The 19328-nt window shown below is 40.7% G+C and overlaps 1 protein-coding gene across 1 annotated transcript in view; it reads right to left on the bottom strand.

Annotated features, from left to right (window-relative positions):
• The window catches only part of myo1b (myosin IB), a 95859-nt gene that overhangs the window by 58875 nt on the left and 17656 nt on the right, over positions 1 to 19328 (bottom strand). Inside the window, exon 3 of the mRNA XM_084725522.1 lies at positions 16361 to 16476. Coding sequence (XP_084581648.1) covers positions 16361 to 16476 — 116 coding nt within the window. The remainder of the gene's footprint in view (positions 1 to 16360; positions 16477 to 19328) is intronic.

Genomic DNA, 19328 nt, shown 5'->3' with positions numbered 1-19328 from the left:
GGGGGGCAGTACAGTAGCTTGTGATCTCAGTGTGATCTGGCTCCTCCAGAGGCCGCAGGAAATCCGCCCGGCTCTGATGGAGCAGCCAAGGAAGCAACTCTTTCCTGATGCTTTATGGCCAGGTGGAAGAGTGGGTGGCTGTTGCAAGAAACACACACACACACACGCACACAAATTGAGTACAGTGGCATGCCTTCAGAGATCGTAGGCGAATCCTGCTGGTGTGGGTGGGCAGGGAGCACAAACACACGGGCCGACAAAAGATGGTGGTTCCGACAGATGGGGCCCATCTGTGTATGACAAACGTGTTGCTGTAAAACAGGTGGTTTGGAGAGGATCAGACAGATCATGAGACCAATCTGAAATTCAAAAAGATCACTCTCGATGGGCAGCTTGCAAGGTGCAATAAAGAATACCTCTAACCCTCCAAATTAAAAGCTCAGAGTGAAGCCATGCTGCCACACATCTTTAATTTATTCAACACTTGCTGGAAGAGGTTGCCCAAGACTTCTGCTAAATTACTCATTGATACTCCCCCACCCATACATCAGACTTCGAGGGGGTCCAGGGCTTTAATTTTCTTTGCTGCACAGCAATTTAGTGTTCCACAGCAGGGGAAAACACAGGCTCAAGTTGTTTGTCTGATCCTTGGAAAAGCAGGAAATAAGCACGCTGAGTAAGGTAGCAAAACATCCTCAAAGCAAAACTCAAACAAAGATTCGTCTGAGCCGCATTCAGCAGATTTGTGTGCATCAGCATGCAGCATATTAAAAAAAACAGATGATTCAAATGACTCCTAATGATCAGGTGTTAAAAGGACGGAAAGAGTCGACTGAACTGTCCGAGTCATGACATCTCTTAGTGAAAAATGATGAAGGTCTTGTGTCTTTGGCGAAAAGATGAAAAAAACACACTTAAGGAAAAAAATACAGAGCCACATGTGCACCACCACAGACAGGATGATGGAAAGAGAGGAGCAAGATGTCTTTTTATAGCCCAGAAAGCACCAGCTCTGTCAGGTTTGAGGACTTCCTCTCTTCATCCCGCTCTCCGTGTCTCAGCCTTCCACCGTGGCAGTGATTCTGGTCACTTCGGGCTCTCGGAGGCCTCGCTGCATAAAAACACATCTTGACACTTAAGTTCAGCTCTGCTGACACGTGCAGACCAACTGACCTTTGGTTAAACAATCTGTACTTGACATGTATGACAGTTTCTCCCTGTATGAGTGTACACTGGTACAAAAAGGAGTCTTGAAATAGGACTAACCACAGAAAAAGATGTTTTGATGTCCTGACTCCAGTAATAGTTAATGTTATTCTGTTTAACTCTACTGTAGCTGCACTGAAAATGATCTAATCTCAACTTCCCAGCATATTTGTGATTGACCTTTGACCCATCTGAAAAGTGGATGACGTCTTTTATCAGCCTGGGAGATAAAACAGTAAAACAGTGTTATCAGTGGCTAGGTTTACTTGCACACTAGTTTTCCACTAATATTCACAGTATGGCAATATTTTGAATTTGATAAAGGGCGTGTAAACAGCATATTCTGGTTGGAGGTTCTGAATTGGGCCTTATTCTGAATGAAGCATATTCTGATTTAGACACGTGGGATATGCTGGTATTAATCTGGTTTTAGGAGGATTGTTTGGATATATAAACAGCAAATTCAGAATAGTCTCATTTGGGGATTTTACAGCAGCTAACAGTTTGGGGTCTGGGGTAGAGATGCATGCACAAAAGAAAATCTCAAATTTGTTGTTGGAGGGAGAAACACACCTACTTTTAAACATTTGATATCAACATGTGTTTGGATGCACAAAAATTGCAATGCTGACCTTTTCAAGAAGGCGATTAAATGAATGAAAAAGGGAGACTGAGTTCACACTCTGAAACAACTTCACCACCAGTGGAAAACTTTGGAAAAAATATTGTTGTGACAGAAAGAAGCATCCATAATCAGAATATGAACAGCTGCATGTAATCAGGAATATTCATTTTCATCAAGCATGTAAACAGTTTAGTGGGAATATTGTCTTTTTCAGAATAAGGGCAAAAACTGGACTATTGTGTGAATTTAAACATAGCTGACATTAGAGACATCATCAATGGTAATAAGAAAATCATTTGATAAAATGTTGGATAGTTTTACTTAAATGCATTGAATGCAAAATCCCAGGGTGCAACGAGTGACATGCAAACAGCCAATCACTGAACAGAGGCACGTTCAATCTGAGATCAGTGTGCACCACTTTGCTGCAGTTTCAGGATTGAACCATTCATGCATATGGTGCACAACATGAACATGAACACTGCGGTATCAAAAATGCATTGCAGTGTGCTTGCATACACAACAGGGTGTTCAATGCATCACTATTCCCGGGGCTGAATGTGACCCTGGTGTCAGCTGCCCCATTGACGCATGACAGCAGGAACAGTGTCGAGTGCAAAAATTAGTGCAGACGGAGAGGAAATTGGGAACAAAAAAGGACGGTTCAGCTCACCAGTATGGCAGTTTTTTCGGGGCTTTTTAAGTAAAGGGATATCTGGAATACCCTGCTTAGTCAGCTGACGCTTTGACCCGACCCTGGATAAGAGATGGATGGACTGATGGACTGAACTGTGCAGGAATACCTTCCTGACCATGATAACAGAGCAAACTTATTTTATCACCTCAACCACCTCCACCCTTTGGACTACACAAACATGATCGACCAACATGATCAATAATTATCAATATTAACTGATATGAAACTTCATTATCATGACAGATTTTCCAGCTATATCCCCCAGGCTGGGTCTTATCTACCCCACATTTGAATAATTTTTAAATCCTAAAAAAAAAAAAGTGTCATCTTTGAGCCCTCTGGCATCACAACACCCCCTACACACATAGTTGCACCCACACAAAGACGGCACAGAAATAAACTGTTATGGCTAATTTAGTACAAGATCACTTGGCGTGTCTTCAAAGAAGCAGAGGCCTCCGGGCGACCATGTGACCTACTGAGCCCATTCAGACAACAGACAGAGTCATTGTGGCTTTGACCCACAGTGTAATGTTGGTCACACATCGGCACCACAGCGGTGGGTGAAACCTTCTCCCGCTGCACGCCAAGAAACGAGGAGGCCGCGGGCCAGGAGGTTTTTGGTCGAAGGGAATGATGCTGTCAAAGGGTTGTTTTTTCCAGAGCCAAAGTAAACAGTCTGATGAAATATTAAAGAGGGAGAAATGACACCTGGTTCATAAGACATAAGGAAGCTGAAACGTTTTTTTTTGATGATGTAACAGCAAATTAAAGCACAGACATCTGAAACAAAGACCACCTCCAACAAGACATTTTTCCTGCTGTAACATCTAAACAAACTGCTTGAAGTCTGAACTGATAAAGAGCACATGTGCTAGATTCAGTTGAAAAAAAATATACATAAAACATTATTTATCATTTTGCCCCAGTACTGACCCTAGAGATTAGCCGACACAAGCTTAGCCCCACTACGATGTCCAGAAAATTTGATTTCCCATTTACAGTTTTTCTGTGTAAAGCCAGTCTGACCCTTTGGGAGGTCTTGGCCAAATTTCCACAGTCGGCTGAATCCTCAATCCATGCAAATCACTTCCAAATCTGTTTGACAGCTTGTTTGATTTCATGGGACTGATCACACGCTGCCCCCAAAACATGACTGTAGACCAGCAGCAGTTGCAGAGTTTTGGTGATTTGATGAACTACTTTCTTTCTAGTAGAAAAAGTTGTTCCAGTAGATTCTACTGCAGAGAGAAAGCAGTTCCAACATGAAACTGCTCACAATTCAGTCTGTGGATTATCCTGAGTAACCAGGTCATGATTTTTGAAAGAGACACACGTTTTGACATATATTTTTTGCTGCTTTTAGTGCCATTTACTCCCATATTGGAAAGAAGGCAGACATCTCTATGGCTGATATTTCCCAAACTCAGCAACTCACACCAAATAAAATCTAGAAGGATAAATGGGACTACAGGCCAGAGGAAAAAAAATATGTATCTTTTGATTTTGAGGTGACGTGTCCCTTTAATAAATCACCGACTGCCCACAGGCGTGTGGTGCAGCCATGCTTCTGAACATTTTGGTGGCATCTTGGCACGATGAACTGCCAACTCTGTTGAATAAACTGCGCTCGACTGCAACACTGCCGCTGTGTTAGTCGTCCAATCACACGTCACATTAAATCAAATAACGCTTGTGATGATTGGCTCCGAGCAGAACCATAGAAATAGCCCTTTTTCTACATTTGGGCACAAAAAGGATTAAATGTTGCATCTTTTGACTGGAGAAGTTTTAATACTACTTGCTACTGGAGTTATTTCAGTTGAAATCTAAACGGTATTGTGTACTGATTAGTCTTGCATGGTGCATTTTCTTAAATACTTTTTTATTAAAATGGTGCCCTATTAAAATTCCCCAACATTCAGTACATTATGTACTCGGTATTGGTATCAAAGTCAATAACCTGGTGTCATGACGACACTAGTACCAAGTTATAGCTTCAATTACAGTAGTACTTTGCATACACAACTAATAATATAAATTAAAATACATGTGTAGCCCAAAAAGAGGATTTTGTCCCAAAAAGTTGGTTCTACAATAAAACTTTTTTGTCTTCTTGTGCAGATAATAGTTACCCTGCACCTTATTATTATCGAAGATATAAGGTTCCATGGTGGAACAATACTCCAAAATACACAGCTGATATGAGTCTTATCTATTTGCCGCCATTTTGGTATGCCTCTCCGATATTGCTATGCAAGCCGTGTACACAGATAAAAGGCTCGATATCATTCCGACAATGAATAGGGAGTGTTCACAATGGTTCCTGGTCAGTCACAGACAAAGAAAAATCTATAAAATATAATAATATGCTCGCAGAAGCAATAAATGACAGAGCAGGCAATGTTTAACTGGAAGGTAGATGCATTATCTTTGACAACAACAGAGGAATTCATAACCTTTTTCTATTAATGATTGAACCAGGTTCTCTTTGGTAGATGAGATTACTGAGCCTGGTGTCAAACAGTAAGAGGAATTCAATAAGCAGAATAGCACGACTCCTACAAGTACAAAGAAAATGCTAAACATTTCTTTCACATACTGAAATAGTGTGTTTTGGAATTGTTTTGAAGCTTGAAAGTGTAGTGACAGGTGACATGGGGAAAGAGGGGATGGCGTGTGTCATAAGTATCGGGACAAACTTGATCTGAGGACATTGTGGTTCCCGTCTGCGCCGAGGGAACGCCATCACCAACATACTGAAGAAACATAATGAGGTGTCAATCATATAGTGTCAAATATAAGTAAATTTTCAAATTTAACACCCTGCTCTCCTTGAGAGCTGTAAGCTCTGGGGAAGGAAGAGTCCAGGAGAGTGTGTGTGTGTGTGTGTGTGTGTGTCTGGTGCACAGATGTACCAATTGATTAGAAATGGTTGCATTATCCACTTTAATATATTTGCATTTCATTCTTAGGTTGAAGAGGTGGGTGGAAACAGAACGCAAACACACACAAACACACACACACACTTTCCCAATCATCTCTCTCTAGGTTCACCGAGCTCACCATTACGCCAACACACATGCTGGAGAGGACTCATTCTGCCCACCTGAGTCAAAATGCCATTCCAACAAGTGCCCACTTAAATCTACCTACGTACAGGTTCTGTGCTGTAACCAACGCAGGCCTCCTTGAAAACAGTCTCCTTTATATAATACCAAAACACCGCACACGTGGCATGAGCTTCTTACCAAATAACTGCAGCAGTGATGGATGAATAAATGCGAAGGATCCAAAAAGATGTGCACTATTTTGCAGAGTTGTGTCTGTCCATGGTTCATATTTTTTTTTTTGTCGGTTAAAGGCGTGTTCACACCAGCCTTGCTTAGTCTGGTTCTACCAAACTGGAGCGTTTACCCCCTTGGTGTGGTTTGTTTGGGTTGGTATGAACGCTGGACTCGTATCAATACCCGGGCTTGGATGCCGTTTCCTAAACAATACTTTTAGGAAAAGATAAAGATGGAAACAAAGCATCATCTTCACATTGGTTCAATTTAGGAAAACCAAAAATCTGACACTTGAGTCGGCATTCATATGGCAAAGTTCAACCTGGGAAACTACTTTGCCCACAACAAATGTGGTATTTTGGCAGTTTAAACTGCAACTCAATGCAGAACTCTGAAGGCACGATCAGTGCAAGTTAGAGGGAAAAATGTATTTGGGGAAACTGGTCACATAAATCCTATAATACACGGGAAAAATTACACCTTTTACTTATTGCCTGATGTGTTTAAACTGACAACACTGGAAAAGCAAACACAGGTATGATGCCATGATGCAGGAAATGGCTCCAAAGTCCAGTCTGCACACAGATAGAACAGTAAGTTACCAAGGGTGTCTTATCTTAAAGGGATAATTTACTCAAAAAAGAATATTCAGTCATTATCTACTCACCCTCATGCCAACTTCCATTGTCTGGGAGATTCTGCAAAACTCCAGCAGTGTTTTTGTGGACTAACAGAGTAAACCCAACCTGCATGAGGGTGAGCAGATAATGACCGAATTTCCATTTTAGGGTGAGCTAACCCTTTAATCCTGCATGTAAAAATTAAACCCAGTCTTACGCCCAACGATCAGATTTGATTTGATTTGAAATGAATCCCAACCAAACTAAAGGGTAGTTGGGGGGGGGTGTTGCACAATACAGCATCATTAATTTGTTCTCACATGCTTGGCTGCGGTTCGATAGAAAAATGCAGTGATGCCAGTTTGAGGCCGGAGTGACAAATGCTTATTCATACACGGCTGTTCTTGCACTGTGAAATTCAGCTAAATACAGGACTGCTGCAGAAACGCAGGCACAGCTCTGAGTGGAGATAAATCTGATAACCTGTTAAGAAGTTAATGCACACATTACGTAGGATGAGACGGCACAGAGTGGATGCTTCTGGAGCGATGCGGATCAGACAGGCACTCAGGACAATTAGCCGACTCCCACATGTGATCTCTGATCTCCTTCAGTGCTTTTGACATGGAGGGCACTGCAGTTACAGCAGTGAATGACTTAATGTAATCACTGCTCAGGATGGATATACATTAGAGATGCACACTTTTTCTCAGCCAGTGTCAAAACTATAATTACCTGCGTCTCATGGCCAATACTGATAGACAATAATTTACTATTTCTGTATTTTAAAAGTTCATATAACTTATAGTTTATGCACACCTGAGGGTAAGAAAGGCTCAGATATAGTGAGCACAACCAAATCTACAACTGAGCTGCAACAATTAATCAATTACTAAATTAATCACCAACTAAACTGCTAATCGTTTAACTGGTTTGAGGGTTGTTTTCTGGTTTCTTTACTCCAATGTGACAGTAAACTGAATATTTTGGGTCATAAGTAAAAGTAAAAGTTTAAAATAAACAACTGTTAATCAACAAAATAACTGACCTATAAATCAACAAGAAAAATAATCATTAGTTGCAGCCAACTAACAAAATCCAAAAAAGTTTGGATGCTGCGTAAAAAATCAATTAAAACAGAATGCACTGATGTGCAAAACTTTTCTAACTGTAATTAAATGAATACAGTACAATAATATTTCATGTTCAAACTGATAAACTCACTCTGAACTCAAAGATATTCAGTTTACTGTCAGAGAGGATTAAAGAAACCAGAAATTATTCACATTTATGAAACTGAAATCTGAGAATTTTTATTTTTTTCTTCATTGGAGCTCAAGTTCATCAAAAACCTTTGTGAATGTATTTTCCCGACTCCCGGCCAGCAATTTAGCAGCCATTACTTACTGTGGATTCCTTGCATACTGTGCAGTTTCTGCAGACCTTTGAGAGACATGACCGACTTATTTACATTGTAGTAATACTGTAGTTGTACAAGAACAAAGGTAAAATCTTTCATCATCTTTCATTACTTTATTGCAGGTTTTTCCATTACAAGTTATCAAATTCATAACTTATTTCATTCGTCCTGCTGCATTTATACAGTTTTTGTTTTTAAAGACAGAATGAGGAGAATAAAATAAAAGGAGAAAGAAACCAGGGGGAAAAGGTGGGGCTCCTCCTGCACTCTTATTATAATTTTTTTATTTATTTTTTTTCCTTGACCGTTTTCCTCCAGTTTCTTATGAATTCCTTGTTTCTGTTTCTCTGCCTATAAGTGATTCTTTCCATCTCTTCACAAATTAAAAGACTTGACTACAATCCCACGTGACCTGGGTAACACCAGAGGGCATGCCACACACACACACACACACACACACACACACACACACACACACACACACACACACACACACACACACACACACACACACACACACACACACACACACACACACGAATGAAGCACTCATAATATTCCTAAATGTCAGAACTCTATAATAGAGCAGATTTCACAGTCAAGCTGTCATAACATGTGCACGACAGCTGAAAAGCCTGACGTCCTCCTTGCACGGGGCCTCTCTGCTCCATTAGCCGGTCGTGATGCCCCCTGCAGCCAACGCTCCTGTGGCTCAAGGTATCGAGTGCTGAGAGCATCGGGGGTCTCAATACCTCATTAAACATCGGGGAAATACGATCCTACCCCAGAGATTTGGGACTAGTGGCCTCTCCACACACACACACACACACACACACACACTCACACACACTTCCTTCAATCTGTGCTGGCTTGGATGGGGAGGGACGTACAAAAGAGGGCTGCAGGCCATCTGTAATGCTGCTCTGCATGGAGAAAGGCCACTGATTAGTTCATCTCTAATGCTTCGACAGAGGGGAGGGAAACACCTGCCGGTTAATTATGAGGCGTCTCATCTGGGCAGAGAGCAGTTTGCTGAATTCACCAGCAGAGGAGATGGTGGACAAACGAGTGTCCCTCAGCTGTGTTTACATTCAAGTATTTTTTTTTTTAAAGATTGTTTTTTGGGCCTTTTTGCCTTTAATCATAGTGACATCTGAAGATGTGACAGGAAAGGAGGGTGGAGAGAGAGGGGATGACACGCAGCACATAGGCCACAGGCGAGATTCGAACCTGCGACCATTGCAGCGGACTAACAGCCTGGTGTGTACGCCCTACCAACTGAGCTATAGGGCCGCCCCACATTCAGACATTTTTAAGGATTACTGTAAGATATTTAAAATGGAAGCTTCAACAAAAATGTTGTACTGAAGGGTATAATTTCCAGATGCAAGTCTGATAAAGCTCTGGATATTGTTTTGCATGTTGCCAACTAACTGATTTATCAATTAACCGATTAATCCTTGCAGCTCTACTTCAGTTCAGTTGATGAAAATGTACCTGAATCATGTTTCACATGTTGAAAGTGTTAAAGTGTTGAAGTGTAAACTTCACCTCTGCTGTCTGACTTTTTCCTTCAGTGATCATCATGTCTTGTTCTGGTCTCTGGCCTGAGCAGGAGACACTGTTTATCCACAATAACTCTAATTAAGATGCAGCTTAACAGGCAATTAGTCTACAAACAAGTTTAGAGACAGAGGACCAGCTGCAGTTCTCCCTCCAGCTTGTGTGTACATACACATGCGCGTGCACACACACGCAGACACACACACACGCACACACATACACATAAATATCTATTTGTCTGGGGAAAATAAAGCAGGTGTGAAACAGATGAGCACCTGCACACACACTCACTGGTCCACACACACACACACACACACACACACTCACTGGTCCACACACACACACACACACACACACACACACACACTCACTGGTCCACACACACACACACACACACACACACACTCACTGGTCCACACACACACACACACACTCACTGGTCCACACACACTCACTGGTCCACACACACTCACTGGTCCACACACACACACACACACACACACACACACACACACACACACACACACACACACACACACACACACACACACACACACACACACACACACACACCAGGCGTTTCAGACGTCCCTGGAGATGCAGACACACACAGTCTGAGCCAATGATGTGAAAGCATTTATCAAAAGTAACACGTTTTGTAAAACTAATCCCGCTCGGGCACCTTTTCCTGTCTTCAATCAATAACCTTAAGCTACATTAATCTTTCATCTCATCCGAACAGGCGCTCGGGACGCTCGGACAGATTCCCAAAACACCACGTCAGACAATGAGTGAACATTCAGGGGACAGAGACTGAGCTGTGTGTTGTGGGGACAGAGAGGACCAGTGATTGTTTTTAGGGACAGCATGTGTTTGACACATCAGCTGACGTTTTGTCACTGCGCATGGCTTTTTACAGTTGGACTGACTATATGAGCACATTGTTCTGCCAGGAAGTCAGACACAACAGATTTGTGACATTCTGGCATTGTGTCATCCATGACGAGGTTATATAAAGACCTCAGACTGAAAGCTGGTGCTGCTGATCGACGCGGTGGTGTTATTTACACTGTGTGTGTGGGTTTCTGCTGGTTTTAAAGGGGGTTTAGGAGTTGAGTAATTATCTGTTGCTTGTTAACTGATGTGTAAAATATCTCTGCAGTGACAGCAAGGTGAGAAATTCAAGGAGGCCAGTAGCCAAAAATGCTAAAAAATGTACCAGCACTGAAATTAGGAGGAATAATTTTGCTTTTAAACACAATCATGTAACAACCTTTTTATTTTCTTCTGTTTGAAAATAATAGAAATGCCCCTTTTGCAGTTGACATCAACTCCCACTAACGTGATTCTGGTCTTCAGTAATTGCAGTTATTTTGACTGATACTGCAATTGTGATAGAACTTGCAGTATTAGAGGAAATTATAATTTTTACATCATTATTAAAATGATTATGGTGTGTTTTTTTTAGGGACCTGCACTAAACAAAGATGTTTTTTGAAGTCTAGAGAACGATGTGTTGGCCAGGACGCTTCTGCAGCACCACAATATTTTATTTAAAAAGGTATTTTGCCATTCAGAAATATTGCACATCCTGCAATTTGAAAACTCCAGTTTTCAATTAATTGCTCAGTCCCAGTTTTCATCAGCAGCTTAACGCGTCTCCTGTGCAGCTGAAAGAGACAGCAAACAAGGCAGACATCTGAAGGGACGAACCGCGACACTGACAGGAAACTAAACTTCAAACTGCGCAGATTCATTTGGAAACTATTAAAGTTCTGAGAACTGAACACACAAAGACACTTTTCAAAACCTCTTTCCTCTTTGCACAGGAAAAAAAAGAAAAAGAGAAAGGCAGACAAGTCTACTGGCAATGGCAAAGGGACAAACTCCTACTTTTAGCAGGTTTACCCCCCATTTAAAAACCCACATATTTGTGCTGATTTTGGTATAAAAATGGAATAATTTTGTCCATCAAGTTGTGGCCAACTCTTTGTAAAAGTAAACAACATATGATAACTTTTCTAACCAAAATATATATTTTCAGGTGATAGTTCAATACTATTTTATTGCCAAACCTTTGAATTATTATTAATTTATAGGAAAATTGCCTTTTTTTTTTTTACAGGATTGTTCAGCCCTACACCAGAATCTGTGCTCTGGGTGAACGTTGCTGCTCAGTGAAATCTAGTTTGGACTTGACTGACGCGACCTGTTCTGAGCTGCTGGTTTTATACTGTTCAAGTGTCTAATGAGGATCAAAGACAGGAAGGGAGAAGATTCCTGAGGACCCCCTGTTATTACCTTAATTAAAGCCCAACACTGAACCCCTTCAGTCACTGAGGTGTTAATGCCTCACTGCCAACTGAAGTTCAGCCATGAAAAAAAAGGTCAGGTCCTGGAAAACAGAAACTTTTTCTAGTTGGAAATATCACGATCAAATGGACGTCATTTTTAATTTAAAAATATTAACTGGACTCAAGATTCCTCTGTGTTTTTTTAAATTCTGTGTTAAGTCTTTCAGTGGTCAAATTAATTTGCTCTCAGACGTGACAATTAAGTTGCCAAACATTTAGACAAGACTCAAATCAGATCTCTAGTATTGTCTCGTATTCGTGGACTCTGTAAGTCAGAGCTCTAACAGGGAGAGATGAAAAAAAGGAGATTTGCTTTGTCTTTCAAGCGTGACACAGACAGAGGCGTTCATTTAAATCACCTGTAGTGAAGCTTTCTCGCTGCCATGATTTGAATACCAGTCGAGTCAAATGTATTCAAAGTAGAACATCCAAATGTCTCCAAACCACAACTGTCCAGCTGCTTCGAGGGTTTTAGATCTGAGACAGATTAGAAATTTTGTCTCTGATGTCGACAAAAAGCAAAGTCAATAAATTTACTGTGGATGAAAAACCCAGAACATGTGCAAAAATATATCATTATTTAAGAAATACTTGACATTTTGTAAAGTAGCCTACACTGACTTGTTTCTTACCAGGAGATACAGAGGTAGCTTTGTTAGCCTGATGTTAGCGATGTCAGCATGATGTCTCACTGAGAGGACAAGAAAGAAAAACGCTGTAGCTTAAAGAAGCGGTTAGCTTACGCACACAGTACCGTGGAGTTCTTGTCCTCATGATGTAACTTTAACCAAATTCAATTTCAGTGTATTAACATACTAATTTGTGTGCTAACAAGAAACAAAATGTGAACAGAACAGCTTTGGGGCTGATGAACATGTTTTTCTTCTGACAGGCTAGATGGTTGCGTGCTAATTCTTGTGCTAACCAATGCTAAGTCACAGGGCTATCTAAATGAAACACACGGATTGAATTGCATTCACTCGTCTCATCTTTAAATGATGTTTTAACCAGCTAGAATTTCTCAAATCAAGTGTATTTTGTCAAGTATCAAGGCTTGCATTTAGCATTAGTTACATCAGCAGGGGTTGCTAATAAATTAAGGTATGAAGCCTGTGGAAGCAGTTCTGGCCTCCATGTAATCCCTGATAATGGACACCTTCTGCTTATACCACAGTCGCTTTAAAAAAATAAGACAGTTGGTTTATATTTTGATGCATTTTGCAATCAAAATCTACAGATTTTTGGAAACCATGATTCGCATTTCCTGGGTCGCACCTGAGGGTTTGTCTTGTTGTTATACCTGGAACAATCACTGCCGTCCCATAAGGCTCTAATGCAAAGGAAACGTTGTTCATCGCTCCACTAAAAAGGACAAACCTTAGATACGACAATATATATTAAAAGTGAATATTTTTTGGTTTCTTGACTCCTCTCTGGCAGTAAAGTAAATATAATTTTGTTTGCTAAAAATTACATGGAGTTAATGTAAAATTTTTGCATCAAAATGTCTAAAAACAACTTGACTCATGTTATATATTCAGTTGAGTTGTGTCCTTTCCAACAAAGTTCTAACTGGGAAAAATCTGTAGTTTTATTCTGGGTAACAATGCGTTTCATGTGGTCACCTGTCAGTGGCGTCATATCGCCCTTAAAACCCTCCTGTTGGTAGAACTTCGACGAAACACGAGATACAGAAACTTTTAGCACACCACCTCTTTCATGAAAATGATTTCTGCCTCAGTCACGTCAGATTCCATCAGCAGTGTTGGCTGTTTAACAATGAACTCCCATGATCCTGTGCAATGCCACTTCACAACATCATCAAACTACATGTTTTAGTTTGTTATTTTGTTTTGTTCTGAGTGACGCCTGGAGGCAGAAGCTGCACGCTGTGCGTTTATGAAGGGCTACGCTGATGCATTTGACAGGACTGACTGAGGGTTTAACGTCTCGTGAGGGCGATCGATGCAAAGCCACAAAGCCTGGTCCAGATGGTCTGACCGGAGGATTAAGATCAATTTATGTAGCATGTTGAAACAATCTGCCTTTGACTGGCATTTTAGATCTTGTACAAGAGCCTGTCCTATTAAACAAGGCTTAATCTTCTTTACTTAAAGTCTACTGGTAAGATGATTTTAACGTGTTTAGAGGATGCACATTTCAGTCAATACAAAGAATTTAGTTTTGCCTGTGCAAACAAGTCATTAGCCACTAGAGACGCAGTAGATGAGATGTTGCAGGCTTTTTGTTTTTTTTTTGAGCCAGCTGAAAGACAACACACAATCAGAAAATGTTCAAACTAGCAAAGTTATATCTAAGTACATTAGTTAGATTTGGTTCAGTCAGAGGTGTGGAATATAAAACTTCTTTAAAAATATTACCCTTTAAAACACAAAAATGTGACATTATCAGCCATGAGAAGCAGGTGAATATCAGTTATCAGCATCGTCTGAAAAAATAATCCATATGGTGCATCCACAGTTAAAGTATCTTAGCCACTGTGGTTTAGCATCCTTCAGTGTGGCTCTGTTGAGTCACTCATGGCAGAGACATTTTGTTTCAGCCTGATCAGTCAGAACAGCTCAGACAGGAAAAGAAGTAATGAGCCTCATGCAAAGAAGGCAAAACCGTTTTTCCTAAAGCAAGCATGTATCTAATTTCTTATTCAAGAGCTTAGCAGCTTTAAAAAGGATCATACCTGCGTGTTTAGCTCATACAAATCGTTCATACTTTGCATCACTGCCTTTTTAAGGCAGCTTCTCGTTTCAGTTCATGTCATTATGGTATGAAAATGATCTTTGACAAATGGTTGGCTAGTTAGCCTTTAGCCTTCTATAACTATGCAAATTATCATGTGGTAATGTAAGAGAAGAGGCCAGTTTTGAAAATGTTTGTCCAAGTCCAAATAGCAATGTTTTCTAAAAGCACCAATTAATTTATCCTTCAACTAATTCATTATTTAACATCAGTGTTGAAAGGAGCAATATGTAGCAATTGTAAATGCAAAAATTAGTCCAAATATCAAGTTGGAGCCAAAGATGGCATATTGAAATCTCATGTAACATATGATCAACAGTTGAAGCGAGTCGTTTCCTCCCACCTCCTGCTCTCCAGAGTCGGGGAAGCTCAGGCAGGCTGCAGGAACACTGCAGGAGTGCAGGACGTGTGCCACATAGTAATCTGACAATAGCAAGTGAGGATGAGTCCTGTATTGTAAGTTGATCAGCTGTTCATAGGTCAGCTGTCTGCCAGAGTAAAGCTGAAAACAAAAGTTAAAAAAAAAAACACACACTCTTGACTTTGAGTTAAGTGACTGCCTGTCTGACTGCCTGCCAAACTCCATTAACATTTTGCTCAACTTAAGCGTTATAGACATCTACAGCTTCTAAAATATTATAAATGATTTCTTACGACGAACATTCGGCATTAATTTGAACTCAAAACAAAGCTGAAATTAATTTGAACTGAAACAAAAACACTCGCCCAGTTGGCACAATGTGTTATTAAAAGAAAATTAATAAAAAAGTAAAAAAAAAACACAAAAAAACTCCACTTATTTTGTCCTGGAATAGGAAGTAGAGACTGTGGCTGTAGCGTTGTTGAGAAGCAAATGCCTCGACTTAATGTTTTTCATCAATCTCTGATGACATATCATGGTTATTTTATGATTTATTACAATAAATATATTACTGATTTCTCCATCAGTGTTTTCATCTGCAAGCTGGTCTGTCCAATGTTTGCCAGAGAACAGCCAGAACATGTTCCTGGTCAATTCTCTGTTCCAGTTTTGAGCCAACAAAAACACAGAGTGAGGACACATTTCCTTTTTTGTTTGGACTTGTTTCAGGTGATTGAAGCCATCATCACTCAACAGGTAAATCAGGACACCTGAAGACATGATGTTTTCTTTTAAAACAATGCACTGGGTGACCATGAGAAAACCTCCCTGCAGACAAAAGTATACAAAAGAAAAGAGGGGAGAAACGGGCACTGAGAGACAAAAAAAGGGGGCAAAACAGCCTGAAACTGTGTCACGTCAGTTCTGTAGCTGGCTGTAAAGTGAAGCCAAGGAACTTGCTTTTGTCTGCGGGGAGTCTGTCTGTTCTGGGACAAGGGCACTCTCGCTCTTTCAGTCTGGTTCTCTGAGGGCCTTTGCTGCAGCCCAGAGACACAGCCGGCTAATTGACGAGTGCCGGGCTTTGTTTTATCTTGGCAGTCGAACAGCAACGCTGACTTAATGTTGCCAGTGGACAGATGGCGCGCCGCAACGCTGAATGGCCAGCAGAAGCACCAGACTGACTCTCCACACAAGAGCTAGTGTCCTTCTGATCTCAGTCCCCCCGTTTTACACCCCCCTCCTCATTGGTGACTGCGTCCAAATTGATAATCCTTACAGAGGTTTGCAATGCGCTGTATCTTCAACGGACAGATGACAGCTCCTGCTCCACAAATTCAGACCAACAAATGCTTGAAAAGGGCTCTTGTGAAGTGCCAACCAAATTCACTGTCAAACTTTAAGTGCTTGAGCCTTAAGCAAGACATCAAATTTACATAAATACTCTGCAGAGGACGTGGGAGGTGGACTCACATGTGTGGACTGAGCTCGTAGAAGTTCCTGTTGCGATACTCCTCCACTTTGTCTGGCGTGTAGATGGGCAGGGACCTGTACGGGTTCATGGAGATCACCACACTGCCAATGTATGTCTGCAGGGAGAAGAGAAACAGTGATTGTGTTTTTGGATTTTAAACTGACTGGTGTCAACAACTTGTCCCCCCCCCATCTGTCCATCTGGGTGTTAACTGTTAAGTAAAGGTGGGAGGAATCCTGCCTCCGTCAGCTTCTCCCAGCTGTTTATTCTGAATGTGATGTTGAGGCATGCAGTGCCCGAAGTGAAACTGAAGGAAAAGCTTATGGAATCTGTGGGCTGGGCAGTAAACACAGACTGCAAAGAGGTCAAGATGCTGAGGGAGGTTTTTAGTAAGTACGTGTCTGCGTGTAAAAGTATTCACGTCGTCGCACTGATGCCAGACGGGCCTACACATTAGCAACTGATGTTAAAAAAAACTTCAAACTCTGCTTACAAAAGAATACATTTAGGTGAACTGCTTCCTGTTAAAGGAGCAAGGTGTAAAATATCTGTCAGGGTAACGGGCAACTCCAAACAGGGTTCAGTGTTAATGTGAAATCTACTCGCCCCTGTTTTATGAGAGGTTACTGAAAAACACAGTTAACTGCGGTGTTTAATTCAGGGCTGCAACATCTTTAAAATGTCACAAAATACTGAAATACCATTCCAGTTTTTTAAAGTCCAACATGAGGTCTTGTTTTTTTCCAGTTTAAAACACAAAGATATTCAGTTTAATATAATAATAAATGAAGAAAGCAGGAAATCACCATATTTGAGAGGTTGAAAACAAAGTTATCTACCTGAAAAATTACTTTAACATTTATTCCATTATCAAATCAGCAAATTAGCAAATCACAGGAGTAACCACTAACTGCTCCTCACAGTATTCTTTGCCGTCTGTAGTTAGCCTACTAGCTGCCGTTAGCTTAATTAGCGTCGTAGCCAGAGACCCTGCTGTGATTCCAGGCTAACCAGACGTGCAGCGAGGAGGACCTGACAGAAGCGAATACGGTACCGAGGTCATTTACAGCAGAACTTGAATTCAGAGGGTTGACTGACAGTAGAGGCAAGAATTTTTTTGACATTTTGTGAGCTTATTTTATTTATTTATTCAGCTTTAAAAGCTAAAAGAGCTTGGAAAAGCATCCAGCTCTCAGGTCTCACATCTCCCAGGACAGGCGGGACTAGCTGGTTAGCATGCCAACTTCATTTCTACAAAACAATACACAGCAGGGATGAAACAATATATTGAATATTGTAGTATCAAATGACAAAAAATGACATTGCAATACCATAAACTACAGGGACAATACAGAGCACAGAAGAGAAGCAGAAAGCAGAAGCGCTTTAAGTTAAAAGGAGGGCTGCAAATTTTGTGTATTTATCTTAACTGGTAGTTGAAAACATTATCAATTAATTGTTCCTCATTTTCATTCTTATTTTTTCTCATTTTTTCATTTTAAGTTGAAGTTTAATTTCCGTTATTCAACAAATATTGCACCAAGCTATTTCAAATGAGCCACAGTTACTACCCTCTCTATGCTGTGGATTAATACACATTTTACATGTTGCAGCATCAGTCAATTACATTAAATATTACAGGTAAAGTTTAATTAAAATGCAAGTTAACATGCCAGCAGTGGGTTTTTAATCAAATATCTGCAAACATACTTTCAACTTTCTCCGTTTCACATTTTCCCATAAAATAAATAACACCTTTATGTAACATCCACACAGGTCCTGTTCAACAGATAACACTTGTCAGATATTTCTGAGAGCGAATGTAACCAGCCATCATCTTCATCATCCTCCTACGCTCAAAACAAAGCCCAGATAGCACTTTCAAACATCAACCTGAAACATTTGCTTTTGCTTTCCACGGTAATGGCTGTTGCATAACCCACTCTGACAAGAGCGGAGCACGGCCTTCCCTGTGGCAACACCACAGCCTCCCACAGCCTCTCGTTCAATAGCCCACCGGAGGCAAACTGCAGCCTTTTCAAGTGCAGAGGACGGGGTACAAAGGGAGAGAGTGTGTGCAATGTAAACAAAGCATCACGTGTTAATGAGAGCTTCTGTTGACCAAAAGCACAAAACACTGGGTTTTTTTCAGCCTCTGCAGATCATAAAGAAAATCACAACTTGCAACAGACTTCATGATTATTTCATGAATCTTCTGACAGATCATAAAACTGCTGTCAAGAAGACTCATTACTGGAGCCGAAACAGCAGTGAGCCAATGGCTTTGATACCTTTTCACACCAAATCCAAAACTAATTTATAGAATATAAACAAAAAAGGGAAAAAAAAGTTGCTTTCAGGCATATTCGCTTTCCTATCAAATATGGTGCTTTTTTTTTATTCAAACTAGAAAAACAAAGTCAAACTTCCAGCTACAGCTGAAGCTTAAAGCTCTTTTACACTGAACAAAAAACCTCCACTAACACCCCCAAACATCTGGCTTTTGTCCTCAGTGGTGAAGGGTACAATCAGCAGGGTCAAATGACTCTGCAGTGGTCACGTGTATTTATCAGGTCCAGCTCCGATCAGCAGGGACAGAAATCACCAGGGTAGAAACGCCATTTTCATCCCTTTTTGGTGGAGGCAATGGAGGCCTGTCACCTCTGTCGGTAGCTTGTGTGACTCTTTTGCTCCTTTTTCACACACGTGTGCTGCTTGACTAAACGTTTTACTTCACAAAAAAACTCCCCCGTTACTTTGTTATCTAAAAGCTTTTATTATGAAACAGCAAAATCGGGAAATGTTGTGTTTTCATCAGCAGATACTTAACATGACTCCTGTACGGCTAAAAGTGAACTTGTAAAATAAAGCAGATATCTGAAAGTACAAACAGCGACGCAGAACAGAAACTGAACTTTTAACCAGTGTTTCCTAAAGTTTTTCCACTTTTTTAAAATTTACAAACCA

This window comes from Lutjanus erythropterus, chromosome 8 (genome assembly GCF_056507025.1).
Source record: "Lutjanus erythropterus isolate fLutEry1 chromosome 8, fLutEry1.hap2, whole genome shotgun sequence".
Lineage (NCBI taxonomy): Eukaryota > Metazoa > Chordata > Actinopteri > Lutjaniformes > Lutjanidae > Lutjanus > Lutjanus erythropterus.
The sequence above is the reverse complement of the archived record's forward strand: the minus strand, read 5'-3'. Positions and strand labels throughout refer to the sequence as shown.